Source organism: Canis aureus, chromosome 4, assembly GCF_053574225.1.
Source record: "Canis aureus isolate CA01 chromosome 4, VMU_Caureus_v.1.0, whole genome shotgun sequence".
In the NCBI taxonomy this organism is placed as follows: domain Eukaryota; kingdom Metazoa; phylum Chordata; class Mammalia; order Carnivora; family Canidae; genus Canis; species Canis aureus.
The window spans coordinates 74,686,520-74,701,673 of NC_135614.1; the positions used below are offsets into that span (position 1 = coordinate 74,686,520).

General features: G+C 36.5%; 1 protein-coding gene across 7 annotated transcripts in view; it reads right to left on the reverse strand.

The window, feature by feature from the left end:
- The window catches only part of SPEF2 (sperm flagellar 2), a 164,243-nt gene that overhangs the window by 128,929 nt on the left and 20,160 nt on the right, over nucleotides 1–15,154 (reverse strand). For 6 of the 7 annotated variants that reach the window (XR_013378629.1, XM_077896242.1, XM_077896238.1 and 3 more), the window contains 3 exons: nucleotides 11,601–11,741; nucleotides 9,839–9,903; nucleotides 5,290–5,476 (listed from right to left, as the gene is read on the reverse strand). Coding sequence is in view for 6 of the 7 variants with exons in the window: in XM_077896238.1 (XP_077752364.1) it covers nucleotides 5,290–5,476; nucleotides 9,839–9,903; nucleotides 11,601–11,741 (393 nt within the window). In the remaining variant the exon portion in view is untranslated. Of the gene's footprint in view, nucleotides 1–5,289; nucleotides 5,477–9,838; nucleotides 9,904–11,600; nucleotides 11,742–13,871; nucleotides 14,043–15,154 lie in introns of all 7 variants that reach the window. The other variant, XM_077896243.1, reaches the window with a different exon arrangement.

A 15,154-nucleotide genomic window follows, 5' to 3' on the forward strand; every position in this document is an offset into this window, starting at 1 on the left:
TTAGGAAGAAAATCTAGCATCATTAATGACATTTTTTCAAATGATCTCTGCCATGATGAGATTATGGGAGAAATACTGTATATATTTTCAGAATCTGGATACAAATGATAATAATGCTCTGTGGTAAATTCCAAAACTTGAACCTGAGAATTATATAAGAACACAGACTGAATAAAACTTCTACTGAAAATAAATATGAATTTTTTGTTAGTAACATATATAAGATAAAAAAATAAAACCATGAATAACTTTGAAACATGTCTAATCTAATAATAAAATTCTGGAAACTTTTATTTTAATAATTTGTTTCCTTTTGAGATTCAGTAATCCTTTTAATTCTGAGGCAGAATTAAAAATAGCCACAAATCCTTCAGTTTTCTTCGTCCACATACTTGCAATGGTATCCTGCAGTTATTCTTATCAAAAAGTAAAATCTATTTCTCCATTCCCTAAATATGGGATATCCAGTAACCATTTGACTTGAATTGACCAATGGAACATTATCAAAACAAAATAAAACAAACTAAAAAACCCATACACGTATGGGATCTGATTTTCTTAATTCTCTTGTGAGTCTACCCCACCACTGCCGCCACAATTTCTGGTCTGCTAGAAATTTCCCCATCTCAGGTGATGACCCTATAAAGCTATGGCTCTGACCTAAAACATTAGTGCTGTCTGAAATTCATTCCTCTCTTTTATTATTCCTAATATCTAGTTCTTGAAGAAGTAGTCTATTTTACCTCGTATGTATGCTTTTAAATCACTCTCTACTCCATTCTATACCTATTGACATTGCCCCTACCTTGAATAATATCAGCCCCTCCTCTACCATGCCTTCCCCCAAGCTTCTCCAAAACCCATCCAAAAAAGCTCAAAGTGATCTTTCTAACCCGAAATCTCATCATTCTATTCATGTAATCACATTTTTTTAGAATCACTAGGCAAGATAACAACTTGAGCATAGATCTCTGACTCGCTCTTCACAAGCTCAACTAAAACAGAGTATACAAACCTCAGGGAAAACTGCTACAACATGGAAACTAGAGAAGATATTTAGAGGCATTTTTGGTAGATGCAGTACAAATGGAGCCAAAATAAAAGCATCCAGGGCTGACATCAGATTCATGCCATGCTCTCAAAAAGCGGCAGGCACTTGAGAGAAGCACAAGAAATCCTAGCCCTGACAAATACCATTTTCTCTTTAGAAGAGAGAAGGATGGATAGGTAACAAGCCATGTTGCATGTGGGAATTTCATAGTCCACCACTGTGACACAGGGACATTTGTGTCAGCTGTGCAGGGAGGGTGGGGACCCTACACTTAATAAAAAGGAGGCAGTGGGAGTGGAGGTCCCCTGATGCATACCCCAGGCTGGTTGGAGGAATAGCAGCTTTCCCAAACACTGAAAAGAAACAGTTCCTTTGATGGAAATATCCAGAGCAATAACACACTTTAATGTCCTTTTACTTACTGGATCCCTGAACAAATCTCTGGTGAGAGACTTGAAAAACCAATGCTAATAGCATCCTGGTACAAAGTGAAGAAAGTCAGAAAGAATTCAGTCACCCCATTTCCAGGTAATTATCAGGTCTAGATTATAAGCAAAACAATAGAAAGAAAAAAACCTAGCAGACAATACACAAGTGTTTTGTAACACAAATAGAAGTGTGTTCAAAATTCCATTGCTAGTTAATGAAACTTGAAATATGTAGATATTTTACAATCTACTTTTTTCATCTAATGTCTATAACCTGTAATTCTTCTAATTAAAAGATAGACTATGAAGTAAAAGTAAGGATACATGGCTGAATAAAGATATACACAAATCTAAAGTAAGAAATAACTTTTTAGCACAAAAAAATGAATTATTTTTTGAGTTTTTCTCTAAGAAAGGAGTGAATCCATTGATAAATAGTTTTGCTTCTTCATACTTATGTGAAGCCAGTCTTTCATATTTTAGACATGCAAATTTGTCCTATTTACATTCACATCTCATATCACCTTCCTCCCCAAGACTGTTCCTCTGCAGCATCTTCCATATTCACAGTAAATGCCACTTCCATCTACCTAGCTGCCTAAGGGTGACATCTGGCCCCTCATTTCACTTTTCCACTGCCCCATATCTAATGAACCATTAATTCCTATTGGTTTTACTACTGAACTGGCTCCTAAAGCTACTTCTCTCCATTCCCATTGTCACACTACCCTAAATTTAAACTGGCATAATTTCTCACCTGAATTATAGCAATAGCTGCAACTTGTTTTGCCTTCCTGTCACCTATTCTCACAACTAAAGCCAGAATGATCTTTCTAAAGTAAAGTCTGAACCTATCACTCTTGTTCCCCTTTGCACTCAGGATAAAAGCTCCAATTTCCCTCTATATTGCTGGCAAGGCTCATTATGATTTGGCCCCAGATGACTTTAGTTCACACTGAGTGCTGAGTCTTTCGATATGATATTCTCTCTGGAAACACACTTTACTTTTCACCATTCCAGCCTCTGCTGGAAACTAACCCCCACTCAGATCCCACCAAAACTACCCCTGTCTAGAATTAGCTGAGTTCTAATGCTTCCTAATATTTCTATTTATTATCCTCCAGAAACTATCTTTGGACTAAGTGAGGGCTGGATTTCCCTCTCAAGTGCTATCTGTCCCTCCCATCATCTTCACTGCTCCTTCACACTCTACCCTAGTTTTTTATTTATAGATCCTCCCCAAACTGCAGTTTCTATGAGAAGATGTTTCTCAATATTCTTGTTCACTATGGTCTACAATAGTACCCAGAGCACAGAAGAGGCTCCATAAATATGTGTTCAATATAAGAGTTGATCAGTGATTGTCAAACTATAGCTACATCAAATTACCTAGAGGACCTGTTAACACAGATGACTGGGCCCCACCCCAGAGCTGTGATTTGAATTTGATTCAGTAGGTTTGAGGTGAGCTCCAATTATTTACATGACTGAAAATTTCCAGATGATTCTGATGCTGCTGATCCAGGAATCACACTTTGAGAACCACTAGAGTAAACCAATTAACAAACTGAGAGGACTAACAATTTCTCCATATTGTTTTTATTTAAAGAAAAGCCCCTTTGGGATGCCTGGGTGGCTCAGTGGTTGAGCATCTGCCTTTGGCTTACGTCATGATCCTGGGGTCCTGGAATCGAGTCCTGCATCAGGCTCTTCACAGGAAACTTGCTTCCCCTCTGCCTGCATCTCTGTCTCTCTCTCTGCATCTCTCATGAATAAATAAAATCTTTAAAAAAAAAAAGTTCCCTTTGTGATCATCTCAATAGATGCAGAAAAAGCACCTGAAAAAAATTCAGTATCCTTGCATGATCAAAACTCTCAACAGATTAGGTGGAGAAAGAATGTAACCCAATATAATAAAAGCCATATATGATAAGCCCACAGTCAACATCATAATCAACGGTACAACTTGTCAGCATTCCTTTAAGATCTGGAATAAGACAAAGATGCTCATTCTCACCATTTCTTTTCAACATAGTACTGGAAGTCTTTGCCAGACCATTAACAAGGAAAAGAATAAAGGGCATCCAAATCAGAAAGGAAGAAGTAAAATTGTCTCTGCATATGGTAAGATTTTATATACATGGTTGTACAGTCAATTGATCTTCAACAAGAGTGCTAAGGCTACATAATGGGGAAAGGACAGTGGTACTAGAAAAATTGGTCTCTTCAACAAGTGGTGCTGGAAAAATTGGATGTGCACATGCAGAAGAATGAAAATGTATCCTTATCTCACACTGTATTCAAAAATCAACTCAAAATAGATTAAAGACTTACACATAAGGCCTAAAACTATAAAACTAGTAATAGAAAGTACAGAGGGGAAAAAAAGTTTCTTAATGTTAATCTAGACAATGATTTTTTTTTCTTTTTAAAATGACTCCAAAAGTACAGGCAACAAAAGCAAACATACACAATTTAAAATTAACTAAAAAGCTTTTATACAATAAAGGAAACCATCAACAGAGTGAAGAGGCAACCTACAGAATGAGAGAAAATATTTGCAAATGTACTTTTGGTTAATATCCAAAATATATAAGGAACTCAACTTCATAGCAAAAATCTAATAATCAAATTTAAAAATAGGCAAAGGACTTGAATAGACATTTCTCAAAAGAAGGCAAACAAATGGCCAATAGGAATATGAAAAGGTACTCATTGTCACTAATCACCAGGGAAATGCAAGTAGAAACCATAAAAAGATATCACTTCACATCTATTAAAATATTTATCACATTAAAAAAAATACAAGAAATAACAAGTGCTGGCAAGGATGTGGAGAAAATGAAACCCTTGAAAACTGTTGCTGGACATGTAAACTTCCATGGGTCCAGCCTCTATGTAAAACAATATGGTGGTTCCTCAAAAAACCATGAGTAGAACTACCATATGACTCAGCAGTTCTACTTCTGGGTATATATCCAAAGGAAATTAAATCCGTATCTCAAAGAGATGTCTGCATCCCCATGTTCAATGCAGCATTATTCCCAATATGGAAAAACCTAAATGTCCCTTGATTGATAAATGGATAAAGAATGTGTAGAATATACACACAATGGCATATTAGCCTTAAAAAAGAAATTCTGCTACTTGTGACAACACAGATGAACCTGGATGACACTATGCTAAGTGAAATAAGTCAAATGTAGAAAGATAAACTTTGTGTAATCCCACTCATATATCAATCTAAAAGAGTTGAACTTATAAAACTAGGTCTTAAGTGTTCTCACCAAACACACAAAAAATTAACTATGTGAGGTGATGGATGTGTCAATTAGTTCCAATGTGGCAGTCATTTCACAATGTATACACATATCAAAACATCACATCGTTCACATTAAGTATATATAATTTTTGTCAATTATACCTCAAAAGAACTGGGAAAAGTTTCCTCTTACCTTCAAAAGTAACAATAGATACACATGGTTGACGTGGATTTTAGGTTTCTCCCAGGATTTTTTTTACCATGGGAAAATATACATGACATAAAATTTACCATCTCAACCATTTTAAGGGTATCATTCGGTGGTATTAAGTGCATTCACAATGTAGTACAACCATCATCAGATTTTAGATTCTTTAGTAAATGTTTTATGCAGATTTTTTTCCTGACTCTATCTGCTGTGATGATGTGTTGACAGTTGATTCAGGTAACAGATAATAAAGAAGATACATCTATGTATCTTTAGTATAAAAGACTAAATTTTGCAAATTTTCCAGTACTATTATTCAATCAATATCTAAATATTTTACCTCTTGTGCTTCGTGGGCTATTAACTGGTCCATTAATAGTCTCCGCCGTCTTTTCTCCCTTTGCTCTCGTGCAAAAGCATCTTCTTCAAGGCGCTTTTGGATTTTTTTAATGTAGTCATCATCCGAATAAGTGTTTAACAAATCAGTAGTTGTCTGGCCTGCTGTATCTAAAGAAGTCTTGGAGGCACTAAGGACAATAGTTTTTACTTAGATTTAAAAAAAAAAACAATGTAATGACATGCCACTACTTGTGACTATGGAGGAAGACCTCAGAAAAAGGCTCCTTTTAATGCTCTGTTAATTTATTAATACAAGCATTAAAGCAAATATTAGAACTTCATTGTGACATCCATAGCTTATCATTAGATTCCATTTGCTGCATTTTGGGACTCTACATGGGAGGTCATTAGCAGAGCCTTCTTTCTAAGCCTATTGCTTACTTGTTCTTTCACTTCTTGTGATCTTCACTGTGCCCAGAGATCTGGGTTTCTCTCTCTCTCTCTTTTGCCAGCTGGCTCTAGGCCTCTTGCCTCCCCTGTTTTGAGTCAAGAGTAGGCACATGATTAATAACCAAAGTGCCAGGGAAGGCATACCTCTAGTCCTAATGTCAGGACACTGAGTACTTCCATGGATGGTTCCTCCAGTACAACCCACCTCTCCCTTATGCAAATGCAAGTTGCTGTATCAACTCCCAATAACCTCCAGAATGCTTAAAGCAGTGGCCCAGTTCTTACTGGAAGCTTGGCAGCCAAAAATGACTTGCTCATCATGCCACACTGGCAAGTATAGAAACTGACCTAGCCTCTTGCCCAAGTCCTAGAGATCCAAGTAAGAGGCCTACTTCCATTCCTGTCCTACCTTATGTCCAAAATTAAAGGGTAAGGAGGAGCTGGTGGTCTTACCAACAGAAAGCAAACACTCATTTTAGTGGGACAATGGTGGTTTAGTACAAGAATTTATAGCTTCATTCAAAAGTTATCTTTAGAATCAAAAGATACATTTTAATGTATGTAAGGATCAAATAATCAATTCTCATCTGCATACCCCTTTATAAAATAAACAGAATACAACAGTATAATGGTACAAGACATATCTCGTTACCTGCCAATAAAAAGTTTTAATATTTTAAATAATTATTTTTAATGTTATTAGTTATTAATGTAGTCAGTTTAAAATACAACTTACTGTGTTATTCAAAAGACAAGGACCCCTTAATAGGGATACATACCTTAATATGGTATGTAGGAACTAAATAGTCATCAATTCCTATACAGATAGTATTCTCATAAATGCATAGTTAATTCATGTTTAACGAAGTAACAGTTGCATGTCTACAGTGATCATATTGCATTATAGATCATTTTTTGTACATTTGCTGCTCCCAGATGAGCTCTGAGCTCATAAGAAAAGTATCCTATCCTCTCTGTCCTGGTGGCCTCATAGTCCTGACATGCAGTTGATGTTTGCTCAATTTCATATGACATGCTAAGAAGCATGATATAGAGTAATTCTTAAAAACAGCACACACTGAAATTCTGTTATCAGCAGGAGCTCAACCTTCAGTTGTATCCTGTCACAAGAATCTTTGAGCAGAAATTGTGTGTAGGATCTAATACAGATCTTAACCTCATTAAGAATTAGTACAATTAAGTACTTAGAAAAAAGAAAAAGAAAAAAAAAAGTACTTAGGAAAATTATGTGGCATAACTTTTTAGATCATTCTTTAAAATTCTTATGTTTTTACTCAAATGTGTTGTTCAGCTTTGGATTGTACATGGCTTACTACACTTAACATGTTGCTTGTTCTTTATTTATCAGCCTATCCTCCACCCATCCGTCTGCTCTCATTCCAATTAAGGACTGAAGAAAGATACATGATATTTTTTTGAATAAATATTGTTTTCCTAGATGTGGGTTTCTTGCGGGTAATAATTATATTTCTCTATATCTGCTTGTCAGCCTCTGCAGAGTTAATAATTGGGTGTGTATGAATTACTAGTAATTGAAACCTTGGCCGAATTTGTGTATATTTAAAAATAATTGCCAGGAAGAGTCTAAAGTAAATCTATGAATTCGAGGGTCAAATTAAATCAACCAACAACCTCGTTTTTTTTTTTTTTTAAGTAGCAGACAGCATTTATTATTTGTGTTACAAAATAAAGACAGTGTATAATGGGGGGAAAGCAGCTATGGGAGCTCTTGGCATTGCTCTTACTGAGACATTTTGTTCTTCCACAAAAGAAAAAAAGATGGACTTTGAGGTAACATCCCTGAAGAACTGTTTCAGGAGCAGGCTGTGAAAGCAGCAGCTGCAGAAATTGCTCGTTATGGTCAACTTATAAGATTTTAGTGCTTTTTTGGTATCAGGTAGTGTGAAGCTTTTAAAAGAGCCCAGAATATGCTTGATTCTAAGCTAGAAATTCAGAATGAACTAATGCAGTGTTTAATAAAAAGAGGCTTAACAAAGGCCATACTGTACCATAACTTTTGTTTTCTTTAATAGTTTTCTCCAGACCAGTGCTTCCCAACATCCTTTATTTGGGGCCACCGAGAATATGCCTTCTGTGCAGCATACCAGGAGGGATTTGGAGTCTCAGATGAAGCTGCGCAATCCTGGGTGACTGGCCCAGGGAGACTAGCTGCCCCAAGCCCTCCCTGCTGCTCTGAGAATTGAAGTAAGGATGTCTATATTTCATGGCCTCCCAGTGTTAGATCTATGGCAGGATCAAGTGGAGGCTTCTACAGAGAAAGGACCTGGGATAGACATGACTCTTTCTTTCCCTTTTTCCTCAAAACACAGCCCCAGTTTTATTCAGGAAAAAAAAAAATGTACCCAGTTAAAGACTACATTTTTCAGCCTCCCATTCTGCTAGATGTGACCAACATGACTGAATTCTGGCCAATAAAACATAAGCACAAATGTTACCTGGGACTTCTGGAAAGGTTCTTAAAAGGAGCTATTTCAGGTAATTACTTTTTGCCTATCCTCCTTCTTTATATCTAGAATATGGGCCAAATGGCCAGAGCTCCAGGAGTCATCTCATATGTATTGTGAATGTGGATTTGAGGACAAAAACCACACAACAGGACAGCTGAGCTATAGAAAAGCCTCAGGCCTCAATGCCTTTGGAGCTCTAACACAAGCCCTGAGCTGCTTACATTCTGGTTTCTATTACATGAGAGAGAAGTAAAAATGCATCTAATTTAACCCACTCTTGTTTGGGGTTTCTGAAGCTAACTGATAGACCTAGGTTCAGGATAGGATGGGTTGGCAATAACAAAAACAGTGAGCAGAGTGAATGTTTGTAGCTGTATTATACAAGGATGATCTTCAAAATATTTATTAATTGACATGGCAAGGACATTAATCAATTAAAATGGGTACTGGTGAAGGAATTAGAAGACACTGCTGTGTTTGGTGCTAATTCTGGTTGTTAAATTGTGTGAAAATTGAGGGGTCCCAGGAAAGGGGCCAGCCCTAGAGCTATAGAGAATACCATTCACCTGCAAATAACAAAAGTATTTCAGCATTTTAAGATGGTTTATATACCATCTATTTATCACTCCAGAGCATGTGGCTGGTGAGGTGAGTAAAAGAGGAAGAAATCCAGTGGTTTCATGGGCCAGTCCAGGGGAGGGTGGTGGGGTTGGGGTAGTGGCTACATGAATGGGTAGGCTTGGATTGTGTTTTCTTTAGTCAAGGGTGGCACAGATAAATGGCAGTAGGAATCCAGAGTAGGGCATCCAGAGTTTCTGCAGAGGGCAGAAGAAAAGGTACTCTCCATTTTGCTTTATTTTCCTTCCAGACCTGATTTCCTCACCACCTCTTCTTTTTTCTTATTCCTCCTCATTTGAATCTGTCTCTTTCCCTCAGAAATGTTAATATGGAACCGATTTATAGGATTTATGTCTGTTTTTCTTCTCCAAATTTAAGAATCCGTAAAGTTTCCATTTAAAAATGTGAAAGAACTCAAGTTGCTCCCACCTATGCAGACCCTAATCAATTATCTTCTGTGACTCAATGACCCCTAATAGGAAAGAAAAGGGGAGAGGATCTTTATCTTTAGGCAAATGAAGCCCATTAACCGGGCAGTTTTTGCGATAAACTCACCGAACTGACCATCTCAGTGACGGTTAAACTCATTTGGCGACTTTTTATTGCTGCTACCTATGCTAAATGCTGAGCGTGCAACATGAAAGAAACCAAAGAGTGTCTAATAAAGGCTTTATGAAAAATTTAAATTAGTGGAAACTTGAAACAATTTTCATAAATGCTTAAAAAGTGTGTGAACTTAGGACAGTAAGCATAGCATAGAAAAATACTGCCCATCTCATGATAGCCATTTCCCTCCTAATCTTTACAAAAGTTAATGAACAATTCATCTGAATTTTAGCTCATTTACCTTCCTTTGTATACTCTCTTAATGAAGCTTCTACAAAGTAAAAAATCCATGAAACAGCTATTCGCCGTAAACTATTTCTAAGTATTTAAAACTTACAGGTAGAACAGAATGCAGTTCTGTGCTTGTTAAAGTGATTCACATCTCACCTTTCTTTGGCCTGGAGATCCTTTTTTATTAAAGCTTCAAACTTCTTAATCTCATTGGCCACATCCTTTAAAGAAAATTCATGATCAGTTTTCCACTTCTAAAAACCATAGAAAATCTTAATTTACTATATTCACTTCACAAGTTTACAAGGCAGTATGCACTACTAATTGAGTCTAATTAGGAGGCATGATATAAAAAGCTGTGTTCCAGAATATTTTTATAATTCTGAATCATTATTTTTAGACGAGGCTAAATATACCTAAAAGAGTGTGAAAGCTGACTCACCTGAATCATTCCATTCACAAGTCTAGTTCTGACAGTGCAACAAAGGCCACTTAATGATAATGAAGATTATCAAAGAGTCAGGCCATGGATTTTTATTTGCAATTCTTTTAAACAAGAATAAATATTTTGGGGGGGATATAAAGACTTCTTCAAAAATTGTTGTCTCAGATGCTTAAACATTTCTTGTGCAACCTTATTTATGCTATTAATTTGCTCTCAGGAGATTAGTTCAGCTCATCCTTTGTCTACTGCAAATCCTTATTAATAAACTTTAATCACCTCAGAGAAATAGAAGAATTAAATACTTTTCTAAAATTCGGGTCTGAAAACCACTATGGGTGAATATTCTTTAAAATCCAAGTATAGGATATTTTTTAAATGTTAAACATAAAATGCAATGGATTTAGATATCAGAGAGGACTGTCAATCTCTGCTTTACTATCCTGTGGACCAGACTGAAACAGGGTGGCTTTCTGAGTCTCAGTTTCCTTATTTAGAAATTGGGGGAAATAATATCCTACTTGGAGAGTTACTTACAAATGAAAGATAATGGAAAATGGTCAACCCACAGGCTGACATAGCAGATGCTCAATAAATGGTAGCTATTATGCTTTTCCTTAGGTCACAGGAGAAAATATCATTAATAATCACTGTAGCAGTATGCAGTGTAGACTGCAGCAATTAGTAACAAATGTACTATTGCTCCCCTGTGAAATATAAGCAGATGGTATCCTACTGGAATGACCAGCAGCTGGTATGATCTAGTAAAATATCACTAGTGTAAGTTATCTTAAATTTATTTATTTATTTTAAAAGATTTTATTTATTTCTTCACGAGAGACACACAGAGAGAGAGAGAGAGGCAGACATAGGCAGAGGGAGAAGCAGGCTCCATGCAGGGAGCCCAACGTGGGACTTGATCCCGGGTCTCCAGGATCAGGCCCTGGGCCAAAGGCAGCGCTAAACCGCTGAGCCACCTGGGCTGCCCGGTTATCTTAAATTTAAATACACTGACAGCAAGCAAGCCACTTAACATTTCTGGTACTCAGAGAAAAATGATGCAGCATAGTGGGAAAGAATTGAGTGAAACATATAGTAGGAATGGCATATATATGGTATGTATACCTTGATTGACATCTCTGTACCCATGGTGATTAACGACCCATCACAGCAGCACCATTCTAGAATATTTTTGTAGTGATCACAGAATCCTCTCAAACAGGGGTCCAGATTGGTACTGTCATTTAACATGAGTTTCTTATCCCTGACCTATAGCTACATTCTCTCATTCTGAACAAATAAGAGGATAATATGGATTAGATACCCACCCAGTGGAGGGGTTTTGAATGAAAAGGAGCAAGGCCACAGATAATCTGAAAAGGGAACTAAGAAGTTGGGGGTATTTTCTATGTTTTAGAGAAAGATCATTCTTTCATTAAGATTAACACAACACCAAATTAAAGGATTATCACTTACCTCTGCCTCTTTTTTCTTTTTCATCATTTTTTGGGCCTCCAGTGCTCTCAAAGTACGATTTGATGCAGGTTTAGGAATCTGTATGATAGCTGCTTGGATTTTGGCCATTATTTCATTTTGTCGTCTCCTGCTCAGGCGTTGCTGAATATCCCATAGACATAGTTATTCCACTCATCAAAATAACAGCCTATGTTACACACTCACAGGTACATATCTATACATTTTTCAGAACTCATCGATTTTCCAATGGACTAGGTGTCACAACTGTGTAATGTTAGGAAGCAGGTGTCAATATGACTCATTTTGAAAAGTCAGATATTAAAACACAATTTTGGAATCCCCAAATTATGCATACCAGATGTGTGTAACTTCATTCTAGATGATGACACTAAAAGGATAATAATGACACTTCAAATACAAAGAATATAATTCTTTCCCCATTCTACCCTCATGACCTGCCCAATAATGGAAAGAGAAAATGCTGTCTCCAACGATGGTCTGAAGAGAAAATTCCATCTAGGAGATGATCTCTAGGAGGACTTCTGGGGAATCCAGGAGAAATGACAAAACTTTCCCAAAACTCAGTCACACTGAAACAATGAGCTCAGAGGCTATGTCAAATACTGAGTTAATTATTGAATTATGTTATACTACCATTATTGGGTCATCTCTACCTGGGAGTAATTATTTTAGGTAGAATATTAGAAGGAGGGTACAAGTGAAGAAAAAAATAGAGAAAATAAGACAAAATATTTTTAAAATGGATAGTTTGAGAAGTGACATGTAAAACTAATCATGACTTTGCTACTAAAGCATTATATTAGAACTAATAAGATGATTAGTTTCTATATCCAAAAATCTTTAACCACTAAAAAGTAAAAAATTATCAATTTAAATTTTTCTTCATTTTACTTTCCAAAATATGAATTCTTATGTAGTTGCAATATGTTGATCTTTTCCTCTTAAGAATATCAGGAAGACATGTCCTCTTGTCCTATTTGCTCCCTACCATTTTTTTTTTTTTTAAGTGGGACAGACAGAGTACAAGCGGGGGTGAGAGGAGGGAAGAGAAGAGAAGCAGAGAGAGAAGGAGAGAATCTTAAGCATGTTGCACACCCAGTGTGGAGCCCCTCATGGGGCTCAATCTCATGACTCTGAGATCATGACCTGAGCTGAAATCAAGAGTCAGGCACTTAACCAACAGAATCACCCAGGCTCCCCTATTTCCTATCATTTTTAGCATAATATATTTCAGAACATATAATGGTTTCTTATTTCCTTTTTCCCAACTTTCTTTGGAGACTTTCTGTGTTACACTTGGCACGTCAAAGTCGGACAGACTGGTTTCTTAAAAAGTAGAGCCCCAGCACTTGGCCTTGACTTAAACACTACTTTAAGAGTGCCTTGTCTTCTTACCATGCAGTGCGAATGGGGAAGCCCAGGGCTTTATCTACTCTCTGGCAAGTAATAAGATCTTCCAGAGTTTGTCTCTCATCTTTCCCTTCCTCTGCGCAGGGGGATGACTACATTCAGGATATGTTTATTTCTTATTATTCTAAATATATTAATTTAAAAGGTGATTTATAGTGCAAAGAGAAGAAATATAATTCTTTTTGCCTGTAGTTTACACATTCCATATACATAGTCCCTTGAAATTCTCTAAAAATCTTTAGCGATTCCATGCACCATCATGTTCTTGTATATTTAAAGGCATAGGAGATCATTAAAGATTTTCAGATAAATTTGAGGAGCAGTGGAGAGTTAGACCAAGAAGGGCAAGAAAGAAGGCAAGAGATTTTTAAGGGGCTTGGAAAGGGAAGCAAGAAGAAAATCACCCCACATTGCCAGGATGAGAAAAATGAGGCAGGGCAGGAAGACCAAGGGATTGCAAAAGAGGGAACAGGGAGGTGGAATGCCTGCCTTACATCCCTTAGCAGAGACAGCAGTTGCAAGTCTTCACTAGAGTAGTTAGTAGCAACCTCCGATTACTGAAGCATCTCAAACATTCATTTCTACCAGACAACTTAAAAAGAGATCAAGTTGTCCTACCACTCCAAGAATGGTAGTTCTTGTTCTTGGTCACAAGGAGAGGTAACAGCAGGAGTGGGATGGAAAAAAGGGAAGAGTGAAGGAGAGAAAGGTGGAGCATGAGTCAAAGGAACATGCAACTTGCGCTACATTAATGCTTATGCAATGTGTACTAGAGGCATAAATCGTAAACAGTATACACTATGCACTAATGAGTTTCTGGAAAAAAATCGTACTGTAAACCTTTTCAATATTAAAACATCTTTGTTCTTCCTTGAGTTTTTGAAATTTTTCAAGTTTCTCAAAATGCATGTGGACAAGATCTTCTTTCATGTGTTTATATTTTTCTTGAAACCTGTGTGTAACCTGCATCAGATTGAAATCAGTTTGACGTGGTATCAGGTTTCTAAGTCTCTAAATGGAGAAAGCATTTCAAAAGATTTCATTATTAGAATATAAAAATTATATTGTCATTAAAAGCACACATAAAATTTGTCTTCAAAATAAAATTTTTATGAATTATCATTGATGATTAAAATAAATTCAAGCCCCATGCTAATCACTCATATCTTTAATTCACACAAAAACAATAAAAACATGAGTTGAGTCCTTTCTTATAAAATAGTTTCACATACATTTTCATATTTTTTGTCCAGAGTTTAATTTTTAATGAATAGTGTTTGAATTCTTAGAGAAGTACATTTTCATAAAAATAATTTCAAAAAAAATGTTCTTCAACATGTAAGAGATAATATAAGAGGGAAGTTCTATTACTTAAGCTGCTTCCTAGTAAGAAGTGAAGAATCATTAAACCTTTAGGCCACTGGAAATGAGAATCTAACAGCATAAGAAAATGAACCTCAAATATGATTATAAAATAAGGCACAGAGCAATATGGCTGATGTATTTAACTAAGACTTTTATATCCAAAAGTAATCTCCTCGAAATCTAAAGACTTACGAAATTGTTTTTTTTTTTTTTTTTTTTTTTCAGATGGAACTGTTATTCAAACCATTTTTGGTCCTACTCTTCTAAAATAGCCTCAGCAGATCCTGGCACTTTTGCAGATAATCTCAGGACCTTTCAGCAGATGTTCCTCACCTTCCTGCTCTTCTCAACATTAAAAATGGCCTGGCCTCCATCCTCACAGAGGCAACAAAAATATAAAGTCCTTGAACATCCTACTTGCCTACTCTAATATGTATCTGTATCTTCGGCTTAATTATTATCCTCCCCCCAACCTAGGAAACAGCCACTGAGATAGAATACAGCTTACAGTTAACTGTGTGGCTTCTAGAGTCACATTGCCTAGGTTTGCTGCAGCTTTACCCCTGACTAGCTTCATTAAGTTGGGCAAGTTACTTAACCCTCTGCACCTTAGTTTCATCATTTGTAAAGTGGGAATAAGAAAAGCACCCATCTCATAAGGCTGCTGTGAAGATCAAAGTAGACAATGTATACACACTACCTGGAACAGGGCTTTGTACCTCACTAATGTATGACCAATAAATTTTAGTCATCATTAA